Source organism: Trachinotus anak, unplaced genomic scaffold (assembly GCF_046630095.1).
Source record: "Trachinotus anak isolate AG129_WGS33_773 ecotype Australia unplaced genomic scaffold, CSIRO_AGI_Tana_v1 ptg000016l, whole genome shotgun sequence".
Classification (NCBI taxonomy): Eukaryota; Metazoa; Chordata; class Actinopteri; order Carangiformes; family Carangidae; genus Trachinotus; species Trachinotus anak.
This window is the reverse complement of record NW_027273867.1, coordinates 7,975,029-7,988,109: the sequence shown is the minus strand read 5'-3', so window position 1 is coordinate 7,988,109 and position 13,081 is coordinate 7,975,029. Positions and strand designations below refer to the sequence as shown.

General features: G+C 40.1%; 1 protein-coding gene across 4 annotated transcripts; it reads left to right on the top strand.

Moving 5' to 3' along the window:
- Positions 1-660: 660 nt before the first annotated feature.
- On the top strand, positions 661-12,318 carry LOC139633817 (major histocompatibility complex class I-related gene protein-like). 4 transcript variants are annotated; one of them, XR_011693826.1, is made up of 9 exons: positions 690-1,244; positions 1,429-1,698; positions 2,723-3,001; positions 3,404-3,706; positions 3,897-3,989; positions 4,200-4,217; positions 4,412-4,534; positions 7,743-7,882; positions 10,752-12,318. XR_011693826.1 is itself a non-coding variant. In XM_071499780.1 (7 exons), exons 1-7 carry the CDS (start codon positions 1,196-1,198, stop codon positions 4,459-4,461), a joined length of 978 nt encoding a protein of 325 aa, XP_071355881.1. In that variant the 5' UTR covers positions 661-1,195; the 3' UTR covers positions 4,462-4,758. The 4 variants fall into 4 exon arrangements, 2 of the variants coding, with proteins under 2 accessions (XP_071355881.1, XP_071355880.1); XR_011693825.1 differs by lacking the exon at positions 10,752-12,318 and having other exon boundaries at positions 7,743-7,931; XM_071499780.1 differs by lacking the exons at positions 7,743-7,882; positions 10,752-12,318 and having other exon boundaries at positions 661-1,244; positions 2,723-2,917; positions 4,412-4,758.
- Positions 12,319-13,081: the final 763 nt, after the last annotated feature.

Genomic DNA, 13,081 nt, shown 5'->3' with positions numbered 1-13,081 from the left:
AATTCATTTGCTGACTAATTAGCTAGTTTACCAGCTAAGCTAATAAGCTAGGTATGGTGAGCACAGACACCAATACCTGCTAATTAGTCCTTATATATTTAATACTAGAATTTCACTCACCTCAAAAAGCAGGAGTTCCTCACATGCTGTTAGTCAATTAACCACACAACAAGCCATATTATTTGTCCAATATTTGCATGAAAAATCCACAAAAAGGCACCAACACTACAGACACAGCTGATTTGAATTAGCTGCGGTGACACCTAGGAAAAAGCAAGGTACCCACTCATTTAGAGCAGCCACATCCTCAATTATGCATACATTTAAGCCAAAATAAAATTTAAATGGGTGAGATGTATAAAGATTCACCCTCCACACAGTTTTCATGAAGGGACAAGTTAGCTATAGAGACCAAAACCGTTTTTTGTACCGGGCTGTAAACATGTTTATTTCTGCTGTAGCTAAAGCAGAAAGTAAAGGATGTGGGGTGGCTGTAATAACTGCATCAAACACCACAAGTTCATTGAGACTTAAGGAGAAAACTAGGAAGCAATGAAACATAAAGTATAAAGATGAAGAGATGAGGTGATGAGGAGAGGAGATGCTAGAGACTTGGTTTGGGACACAGACTTAACCAGACTTGGAAAATAATCCATAAATAAGATAAATAAATAAATAAAACAAACTGAGCACACAAAATAATTTTTGAAAACATTTGTCTCTTTCAGTTTTGTCTGTTGATGTCAGGTTTCTTATTATACAGACCAGATCTATAAATAGGCTGAATCCTTTTTTTTATTTTGAATTTTGTTTTATTTACATTTATTTACATTTACATTACATTTACATTTACTCATGTGGCAGGCACTTTTATCCAAAGTGAGTTACAAGTGAAGAAACGACTTACAAGTGAACGCCGTTGTGGTGTGAGGATCCTCGGTGGAGGGTTTGATGTTTATATAATATTGTGTGAAACATTCAGAAAACATACTGTGAAATGTATTACAGAGTGAGGACTCATGTTTGATAAGTCCTGTCGAATAGCGCATTTTAACCCTTGTGACTTGTGACGTCACTGTACTTGTAACAAACACACGTCGAAAGCGAAAACACTGTCACCTCCCTCCGTGAAGAAGCGTGTGGGCGAAAGGCACCTGAATCAGCTCGGTCCTTTATTTGTCTTCATCAAAACAAGATGAAAAAGTTATTTTTGTTGCTTCTTTTCTGTCACGTCTCATCAGCAGGTTGGATCACATTTCTTTTTTTTATTTAACTCCATGTCATTACTCGGCTCTGCATTTTGCTCCTGCGTCATACATTTAGTTTCGCTTTTACTTGATAAGACAAAAGGTTTAAACTTCTACTGAATACTTAATATTTAGCTATAATGAATGTATATTAATTATGAAAACCTTGTTTGTCCCACAGTGAAACACTCCCTGAAGTATTTCTTCACTACATCTTCTGGAGTCCCAAACTTCTCAGAGGTTGTGGGTGTTGGACAGGTTAATGACATTGAGACAGGTTACTGTGACAGCGACAAAAAGATAATTGAACCAAAACAGCCCTGGACACAAAAAATGTTCGATGACAACCCTGAGCACCTGGAGTGGTACGCTGGAGAGTGTTTCGAGTTTCAGCCTAACTTCTTAAAAGCCAGTATCTATAGTTTGAAGCAGCGCTTCAACCAAAGTGGAGGTAGGTAAAGTTTGTGATGTCACATTTCACCTTTTACTGCTAAACTATTCTGGAGCAAAGCAATGTGACTCTCTACAGGGCAGCAATATAATAATTAGTAAACATTAAAGTAGGAGAAGGCAGAGATAATTGGTAAGGGTTAGGTTCAGGTTGAGGTTATCATAACCAATTGAATCCATGTCAACAGTCATCAAAATCAAACACAATTTAAAATAGAGCTTAGTCTTTATTATTTGTGTCATTTGGTGTCATGCTTTATTTTTGCATTTTCCCAGACCCACATTAAATGTGTGACAGTTCTTGGTTAATAGCTGGTAGCAGGGCTGGAGACATATTGTTTTGGTTTGTTTAAAGGTTGAAAGGCAAAATCAGTGTGATAAACAGGGATATAATCTCTATCTATCTATCTATCTATCACACTTTTCATGCGAGAAACCCATAGTAAACCAAATATTAATCATAGCAGAGTATTTTTACATAGTTTAAAATGTGTCTGGAGGGGAACTTGAATGTATTAATTATGGGCCCAGGATACAAACTCTACTCGAGATGCATCATAGACTCTGCTCCCCTCCTCCTTCCTTCAGCTTCTTACACCAAACTGCAATGAGTACAAGGTCACAGCTCTTCTCTGAATATCTCTGATTAACACATAACAACTTAAACACAGTTTACAGTAAGCCTCTGAGAGACTACAGTGTTCATGACTGGACAGTCTGGTGTCAAAGGTTCACACGAGTTATTACAAAAGTCAGTTTTAAAAGTGATTCAGCAATTTACAAATAAATACTACCACAGCTGCCATTGTTACTGTTAAACTGTGGAAATATAAACTGGGTTTCATCACTCATATAAAGAAGTAAGTTCACAGATTATCTTCTCTTTAATTATGAGTGCCACAAGACTGTGAGAATAACCTACAACTGTGTATAATACAATTAAAAATATTTTTAGGGTCATTTTTGAGATATCATCTGAACATTGTTGTTTATTGTTAATTGTCTATGTTGTATCTCTGTCTCAGGTATCCACATTTTACAGAGGATGAGTGGCTGCGTATGGGACAATGAGACTGGAGAGGTTATTGGTTTTCATCAGTTTGGTTATGATGGAGAAGATTTCCTATCATTGGACATGAAGACACACACATGGACGGCTCCGAAACCACAGGCCGTCATGATCAAACTGAAGTGGGATGCTGAGAAAGAGAGAATAAAAGGCAATGTGAACTTCTTCACTCAGAATTGTCATGCATTGCTGAAGGACTATTTGAACTATGCGAAGAGCACTCTGCTGAGAACAGGTACAAACAAAGGACCTGATCTAGTTACATGAACACAACAATTCATATAGACTACTCAGACTAAATTACCATTGCATCATCACTCCTCAGTCTGACATTACCTTCTTTTTGGTTATTTTCTGTCAGATTTGAGCCCTAACTATGGTGGCCCTGAGAGCTCAATGCACTGCAACTTAAGAAAACATATGCAACAAAACACAGGCAAATTCAGAAAATACTTTCATCAATTTGTGATGCTCACAACACAACCAAGTACTGACAACATTACAAAAGTGTTTCCAGGTGACACTAAAAAGTGATGAACCCAGCTGGGACACACTTGCATGGATGTCTATTGTTTATATCCTTCTCTTTCCCACCTTCTCTCTCTCTCTCTCTCTCTCTCTCTCTCTCTCTCTCCAGAGCTTCCCTCAGTGTCTCTCCTCCAGAAGTCTCCCTCCTCTCCAGTCAGCTGCCACGCTACAGGTTTCTACCCTGACAGAGCGCTGATGTTCTGGAGGAAAGATGGAGAGGATCTTCATGAGGATGTGGACCAAGGAGAGATCCTCCCCAACCATGATGGCACCTTCCAGATGAGTGTAGACCTGAAAATTTCATCAGTCAAACCTGAAGACTGGGGGAGGTACGACTGTGTGTTTCATCTCTCTGGTGTTGAGGACGACATTGTCACCAAACTAGACGAAGCAGAGATCAGAACCAACTGCGGTAAGAGTGAGATCATCAGTTGCTGAATGTGGCTGCATTTCTGTGGTTTGTTTGGTAGTATTAGCTTTTGTTCTCCACTTAAGGTTTTAATATATTTTCACAGACTCACCATTTTAGGATAATAGTCAAATAGGATGTATTCATTTGTCTATACAGGTCTTTTTTATATTACTTTATTTTTTTCCACCAGGGAAGCCCACTGCACCTATCATCGCTGCAGTGGTTGTTGCTGCTCTCGTCCTCTTTGCTGTCACTGGATTCATGGTTTACAAGAAGAAGAAAGGTGAGACAGAAAAATAGAAAGATTACCTGCTTTAAAGACTGTTAAAATACTTTGATTTTAGTCTTTGAGTTGGTGCTTTTATTCAGATTGTAAAATTGAAAAAAAAAAAAAAAATCACCACACAATTTGAAGCAACCAGCAGTGTAAGGCTTAGAGGCTCCTGTCATTTACAACTGTAACTGAAATGATTTGTCTTTTTTTTAATTTTAGCCAAACGCCCCCCCTCTCGTAAGTAAAACTTATTTTATTGTATTTCAAATGATTTAACACACTATTTGTGCTTTAGATTAAAATGTTTTTTTATTATTGTGTAGATGAACTTTTTAAAGACAGTTTCCTGCATTTACTATTCATAAAAGTTCACAGTTGTATGAGTGGACTTTACACAGTTTCACACAAACCATGTGTTTATGATCTTACAGGTCCTGAGAACGGCTCTGACCTCTCTGAGACATTGAATCCAGAAACCTGACTGACAAACACACTTATTGAGTGCCCTTGTATGGGATGAAAAAGAGTCTCAAGGATAGCCTCCTGTAACAAAAGTTAAGTAGTTTTATAATCACACGCGTGGGATTTTGGAAACCAAATTTGTGTGATTTGTAAATGCTAAATATTATAGATCCCTTTCTGTCAATTACCTAAGTAGTTACATCACATAAAGTATGGGATATCACACCCCTACGTAGATCAACTTCAAAGACCTTTATTCACGCCTTTAAGGCAGATGACCCCTGACTGTGTATGTGAGGCTCCATCTGCACATATGTACACTGGTCAACACAGTTATCCTTCAGTTCTTACGTTCTTCACCTCACTAAGAACCTCCACCAATTTGGACTAGCTAGCCACTGCTAGTTAGGTCTGTTTTCTTGAGGCTGCTGCCAGGTCAAAGTTAGCTTAACTGCCCCTGTTGGTGTTAGCCTTCACTGCCTTAATTTGTGAGTGTGGCTCCTGCAGAGTGCAAATTTTTCAACCACGAGTTTTGTGTGATGGAATGAGCAGCCAGGAGCAAAGCTGTGTCTAGACAGTGGCTTTCTTATAGGATTGTCAAGGCTCTCTCCTGGCTTACAACAGCAGAGGTTGAAGGAGTGTGAGCGCATTCAACAAGGGGCATGTATTGCATATATTGGTTTGATAACAAACTCCAAGTTGGTGCTCGGTTAGATCAGCTGTACATACTAAGCTGCTGCATTTGTTTAACTCTCAGGCCCCTGCCCCCAGCTGTAACCACCATTATTGAACACCTCTCACACTGATCCAATCTAGCACTTACCCCACTCCACCTGGCATGAGGAAGAAAACAGCAAAAATGTTAAAGCCATTAAAGGTATGTTTTTTTGCACTAAGCACATGATCACACAGGTTTCTTTTGACTGATTATGTTAATACAGATGATTTTTCCAACAATGCACCGCTACGTGCAGCAACTGCTTTTTCCTGTCAGTACAAGCTCGTAGATATTTCATCTTAAAGCTGATAGGTCAGTTGATGTGAACTCTGTGGCTCCTCCTTAACCATGAAGAAATAGCCTGTGTTTTCCTTATGTGATGTGATGTGTGGTCAAAGTGGTGAAGATATTTACTTAACCTACAGTGTGTTCAGCTCCCTGAGGTTCCATACAAATGGGCCCAAGTGGATTGTGATCTGGAGCTCAGGCTTGGGACAATTACGGTTTAAATCAGGTTTGCTCCTAATCCCAGGGTCTTTTCCAAGGATTCCAAGAAGGGGTCCAGGTGAGCAGAGATAAGCTGTAAATGCAGTAGGTTTGGAAGGAAGTTCATTTTCAATGATCTTGAACTCTGCAGTGGCAAAGACTGACAGTGAAATTCATGGTAAACTTGCTTATTCGTTTACACAGTACTTGTTTTTGTCATACTGCACATGTGTTCTAAGCTTAAGCCCAAATAAACAATTTGAATGCCATGAATTTTTCTTCTTGTGTTTTTGTTTTAATCACAGTCTCTTTCTCACATGTTTGGCTCATAATCTTTTGAACTAATTATCAGGGTGAAGAGTCATGAATGGATGAAATTATCTGAAGTATGTGAGTTTTTCCATATTGGATTTTATGGTTGCATGCATCTTCGACATCCCATGGGTGTGCTTGATCAGTATGGAGACATGGGGCAGGGGCCACACACTGGCCCCTGATGTTCACTGGAGCATTTTTATGGTGAGTCTGATACAGCCAGGACAAAGATCAGCTCCTCCTTTAAACATCTTCTCACTGCACTTGATATAAACTCACTCATTCATTCGATTGGCCAATAATGTGAAAGTCAGAACATCAGTGCCTCTCTTCTTCTATGATTACAATGTAAATACAAGTACATTAAAGGATGTACGGTAGCTGTAACTGAATTAAACACGTGATGGTCATCTTAAGGAGAACAATAGTAGGTGAAAACCTAGTATGTAGCTGGACCGCCTATGGTCAAATCCTGATCTTATAACCACAGCATCATCTGACAAAATCACCTAACACAAATTAAAGACAAAGACTGTGTATTGATTTCAGCTGTATTCACTTAAATAATCACTCAGAGAGAAATTATTAGTGACGTTTTGGCTGGACTGCAGTAGTGGAGCCAGTCCTTTAACCTCCCTGACTGACTGAGTGAGTGATCATATTTCCACCACTAGCCACCTAAGTGCCTTGTCACTGAGTTGGAGTTTCTTGTGCAAACAGGTTCTATCGAGGGGTGTTTACTCTCTGCAGCTTTGCCTACTTAGCACATTGTCACTAGATTTAGAGATTTTTTTTTCAAACAAACTGGTATAAATCTGGTATATGACTGGACTGTGCATTGATACTGACCGGGGGCTCAGAGCTACACCTTTTGTTACAGGCAGTCTACAGAGCCACTCTGGTTTCCTGGCTGCTTGGGAACTGCAGGAAAGTGGAGGAGCACTTTCACTTCACTGCTCCCTGCCTCCATTACAGCAAATGAACTACTTTTATTACATGTATCATTATTACTAAAGGAGGATAACTAAACCTCTGACACACCGAGCAGAGAGAGCAGAGAGAGACGTCATTGGTCACGAGGCTTTGTTCTAACTGCTTTGACCAATTCTACATATAAAACTCAACTCCAGAACGTAACAGACTTTTATTAGACACCAGTCTATTTCTGGCTCCCTCTGTTTGATATGTAGAATTGGTCCTAGTTGTATCTTAGTATTTAGCCTGAATATCAGTCTTTCCCCTTTGCAGTGTTTGAGTTACTGCATTATGTGTTAATACAAACTCAACACTTCCTGTAAGTGTTTCAAAATCAATGCCCTGTAGCGTTTTAGAGGACAGATACCCTCTATTTCTTAACAAGGCTTTTATTGCTGTGCTACAACAAGTGCATTGTGTCATTTCTGGTTTCTGGCAATTCTGTTGTTCACATACTGTTCAGATCTGCTACTTCTTTTAGCTCAGCAGCTACCGATGGCTTCTCTCTCTCTCTCTCCCTCCCTCTCTCTCTCCTGCTCTCTCTGCATGGTGTGTCTTATGTTTAGTTATTCCTCTGCCTCCTTTAGTAATAACGATGCATGGGTGGCGTGCAGTGACTTTTATAGATAGGCAAGCAAAAAAAACCTAACACCAATGATTCTAACCACAAAAATATGGACCATAGAAAAACAAAAATACGGACCAGACTAAAACATACCTTTTCATGACAGTAGGAAATAAAATATCCCACAAATTCATTGCCTGTCCAGTCTCATGATTTTGTGCTGCCTGTCTTCCCTTTGCAGAACGTCTCTCTCCTACGTCTTCCTGCTCTCCATCTGGACATCTTCACCATTGTCCTTCCTGTCTGAAGAAGGTTTAGGATCATTCTTCTGAACTGGCAGTAAACATATAAGAGGAAAAATGTCTAGAAATCACTTGTATGGTAATCAACATATTTACTATTAAATGACAATGACATACTCCACTGACAATGTAGAATCCTGTAGCCTATTTTCCAGCCTCAGTGTTAATTTTCCTGTGCTGTGATGTCTCAAGGACATCACCAGTCAAACAACCCAGGATTATCCTCACTGTGCATGTCCAAACCTCCAAATTAAGCTGCTGTCTTCTCTGTTTGCCAAGCTCCAGTCTTTGTTAACAGGACATGGTCACACCGTGGTTGTATTATCCATGGGTCACACTCACAAAAATGACGGCAACAATGGGACCAACGGCTGGAAGGCAACCTAGCTTGCAGGAACAGTACCCTGCTGCCAACACAAGTGGGCAGTAACTTACATGATGAATGCAAACAGGCATTGGATCCTTTATGGGACAGAGAACTGTTCTGAGATCAGATGTAAGGAGAGATATCGCTTCCACTTCAGTATCGTTCTCATTGATGTGTATTTTTAGCTTTAATCGGGCAGCCGGGAAACCAGAGTGGCTCAGCAGACTGCCTGTAACAGAAGGTGTAGCTCTAAGTTCCTGGTTGGCCTCCATATGGTCCAGCCATGTATCAGGTTTATACCCAGTCTTGTTTTAAACAAAACTGGGTATAGACATCCCCCTCCCCCTCAACATGTTTGCGTCAGAAATTCCAACTCAGGAATGAGGCACTCGGCTGACCAGTTGGTCAGTCAGGGACATTCCAGATTATAGGGCTGGTCCCACTGTTGTGGTCCATCCAAAAATTCAAAAGTGAACATCAATCATAGAACACTGAGCATCAAACAGGTTTTAAAAAAAATACATATATTAGAAATCTGTTAATTACTATTTGAGACCAGATTACACATAGAAAATGTGAGTTTTTTTAGGTGAGGGTGAAGGTCCAAAATCACATGCTTACTGCATGTATACATTCTTAGTCACAATCAAACTGAATTTAATATTTATACCTCTGAACTTCTGAGCAGAGGAAAACACTTTACATGGAGCTCCAAAACACCTACATACAACCTTTCACATTGGAAAAAAAAATCCTGTTTGTCTGTGGAGTTATCCTACAGAACAAAAGTTTTTTTCATTGGGTGTTTTGTATTTTATGGAGAATATTGTGCTTACACAATGGTAATGTATGATGGTGACATAACATTGCACCACAAAGAAAGAGTTGGTTCTCCTGAATCAAATGATGTTCAACATTGGCTGTCAGAATACACTGAGTACTAGCAGAAATATGATAATGTGCCCAAGAGTTTCTTTGCTGTAGTCTTTTAAAGGGAAAAAAAGACATGTAAATGAGAAATCTGGTTAAAATTACAGTTTGAAACCAGATTAAACAGAGATAAGGTGTTTTTTTGGGGTGTGCAGCCAGTATCTGGGCAGGCCCCTTCTGGTGGCACCAGGAGACAGGTGAGGTCACCAGGAGACCTCACCTGAGTTCTAGTTCAGCACATCTTCTACTGTCAAGCTCATGTTGTTGTAATGCTGTAAAAATTAAATATGCACTTAAAGTGTACACGCAGTAGCATTTTTAGTCATAATCAACCTGAGTTAAATATTAAATGTATTTCAGACATGTTATGAACTTATATCTTAATATATCCAGAGGTTGTATCTATATGATAATAATATTTCCTTATAGGTGACATATATGTCATACCTCACTCTTGATGTTGGGACATATATGTCACTTGAGTCAGAATAAAAAACAAGGGCCATCATGTTGCCAGAGGGTGAAAAGAAAACAAATCTGAAGGATTACTGAAGAATGAACTATAAGAGCATGCCTTCTTTTAAATAACCATCTCCTGAACTAAACTGCTTTACAGCTTTCTTGCAGGGAATGAAAACTACAGTGTTGGTGCCCATATGTAACAATGAGCTGCCAGAGGGAGGAGCACTGCATAAAGTCGAAAACGCATCTTTTTACTGTTGAACAGATGAGTGTTTACTGCCACCATTTGGTCACAGTGAGGAGCTGCAACTAAACGACATGATGATATGAAAACAATTAAGTAAAATAACATCTAAAATAGCATCTTCATTACACAAATTCTATCTTAAGTTTTATTTACTGTTTTATTTATCACTAAATCCAGGTTGTGACAACTTTGAACTTGACCACATTGTAATGTGGGCAAAGTCAATTCTTAAACTTAACTTAGTTGTGTTTACGCAGTTCATTTCAGGAAACTAATTGCCTTAAACCTTTTTAGTTGCAGGGACACAAACAAACAAACATGTCTGAAACTACTTGAACAGTTTATTTAGTTGAATGGTGAACAGGCTCATAACTGACTGCACAACAGTTACATTTTTCACAACACTATTTTCCACTTAACAATTAACATATTAAAACAAAGGCTGACCTAAAACACTTTTGGTAGCTTTTTTTTCTTTCTCTTATTGATGATATTTTCATAAAATGATCCCACTTGGACCTCTGATGTTTAGTCGACATCATCTTTTCATTATAATTACAACTGTGTGAAGCGATTCTCTCAGAGTTGCAACTTCTGCAGGAACTTTCCCACAGCGTCCTCCGTCATGGCGTAAAGAACTTCAGGAGAAAACTTTAACCGAATGGTGCCCACCTTCCTCTTGAGTTCAGAGATGACAGAGTTAGAAAGAAATCTGTTCATTGAAAATGTGGGAATCTGATACGTCCGACCAGCCATCAGACGCTCGTACACTTTGTCGATCAGTTCCTTTGAAAACTTCTTGATCTTGTCACTGGCCTCCATGTTCTCTGGTGTTTTGCTGGCATGTCCTGTAGAATCCTCCGGCTGGAGAAGCTTGTCAAACAAGCTGTCCACATCAGTTTTTATGGTCTCCAGACTAACTGTGGATTTCTTTGTCTCCAGGCCGATCTCGCTCGTCATGCTGGTTGGACTGGGAGCTTCAGGTGTAGTCACTGGAGACTCTTGAACAGCTCCTGGTAGCAGGTATTCGTCTTCGGTGAGTCTCGGCTGAGGGGACACTGAGCTCTTCTTGAGACTCACCAGGAACTCTGAGTCTTGTGTCTTCAACTTGCTCTTCAGCTCTGCCATCATTTTGTCAAACTGTTCCTGGGCAAACCTGGAAAAGCTGTGTTTGCGATATTTTTGGTTGGCATCAGTGGTTCTGTCTGAAGGTCTGGCCTGTGCAGCAAAGAACTCTCTCACCTTGTTAAAAATTAAACTCATATTAAAATGAGGTGTCGGTGAGCTGCTTTTCTCGCTGCATCCAGCAACATATTCAAAGTTGTCATAATGCAGATCCTCTAGTATAACTTTGATGATATCAGATGCTGCCTCCTGAACATCCAGAACATCCAGAGACATGACAGACAGGGAAGAATCTTCGTCCTCTTCTGTCACGTCTGGTGTCTCGCTGGACCATTTCATGAAAATGTCAGTCACAGCTTTCGTTGCTAAGGGGACAGAGATCTTGGACTTTACGCTCAGAGGTGTTTCACATTTCTCTGGTTCCTCTATTTCAAGGATCTCTGATGTGGACTCTGAGCTTTTGTGTGGGGCAGACTCGATGATTTCTGGATGCCAGCACTCTCCCAGGCACTGGAATTTCAGGTTCTTCAAATATCTTGTCAGACATTTGGCAGCATGAGACACCATTTGAGCAAGAGACGTAATGTTGGACATGGAGCCACTGACAAAAACAGCAGGCTGTGAAGGCCAGACAGGGCTGCTGATGGCCACAGACACAATGGAGTTGACTTTTTCTGTAACTTCCCTCTCCACTAGTGCTGTCAGCTGTTCAGCACTCTCACATTTCTCCTGTGGGACATGAAGAGCGACAGCAAAGCTACCAGAGAGAGATTCTCCCACTTTTGTGTTGAGGTTCTGCAGAGATGTGGTTAAATCAGCCTGAGTTTCCTTCCTGTGAAAACTCTCCTCAATCATTGGTTTGATCATTCTCAAAATGATTGTACAGAGTGTCTGTACCACTTCTGTACACAAGTCAGCCAGCATAGCAGTTGTGGCTGAGTCGGGAATCCCTTCAGCTAACATGTTCCACTGTACTGCAGAGAATCGTTCAAAATATTTGTTGACTACGGGCAAAAGAGCCTCGGGTGTGATGACGGTTGGGTTGTCCATCTGGGATCCGGATCGGTCCATCGCAGACAATTCTTGTGTCACTACGCTGCTGTAGCTTCGCTTTGTTACAAACTTACTGTAAATGTTCAGCAGTGTTTGAATTTTCACTGTTCTTTCAGAGTGTGTGCTTGAAGTCACTTGTCTGGAGTGAAAATGAAAATGCAGATTTTAAAAGCCAGTTTACCATGGCTCACAGAGGCGCGCATGCGCACACAGACGCTCCACAACTCATCATTTATTATTGAAACACGACAATCAAGTACAAATCTGTTTTTTTGTTTTGTTTTTAATAAGTGGAATTCTTTTTTTTAATTAAATTGAAATTATATCTTTATTATATGTACTATTATTATTATCATCCATATCAATCTCCCCAAATAAAGAGTGAATGAAGGTGTTACCTGTAGGAAACATCAGCGCTGCCTCCTCACAAGCCGACGGTACAGCCTGTGTTGTTGATGATATGGATGAAACAGTTGGGCGGTGCTGTCACGTCAGGATCTAAAGATGCCTTCATTCATGAACTGAGGTAAATGTGTCTTTCATTCACCCCCCACATGAAGGGAAGTCAGCACAGTTTTTTCTTCATATGGAGTCAGGAGAGTCCACGGACCACCTGTGCGCTCAGGACGCACGGGATCAACCGGAGACTCACACCGAGGCTGGCCGGGTGGTAGTTTCACTGAGAGAGAGAGGGCAGGACCAAGATGAAATAAAAACCTACACCTAAGATGAAATAAAACCTACATCTCCTAAGGTAAAAGTTAGCGGCTGTACGTTGTTTACTTTTCTGCCCTGCTGCGCGTTCATGAGTGCTCTGCCCCGGACTTGATGATGTGTAATCAGATTTCTACAGGACTGTCCCGGGGCTTTAAACCACGGATTTAAGACACAACAACATTCAGTTTGAAGCTTTAGAGCCTAAAGTCACATTGGAATCAACATTTTAAAAAATCATAACCAGGCAAAAATATGGTCTTTTAGGCATTTTCAAGATATGGATGCTGAATGTGAAAGATAACTATAACTCATTACATTTATTAAAGTTATTACATTTAGTTTCTCTCACTGAGTAGCATATTTATATGGCATGTCTT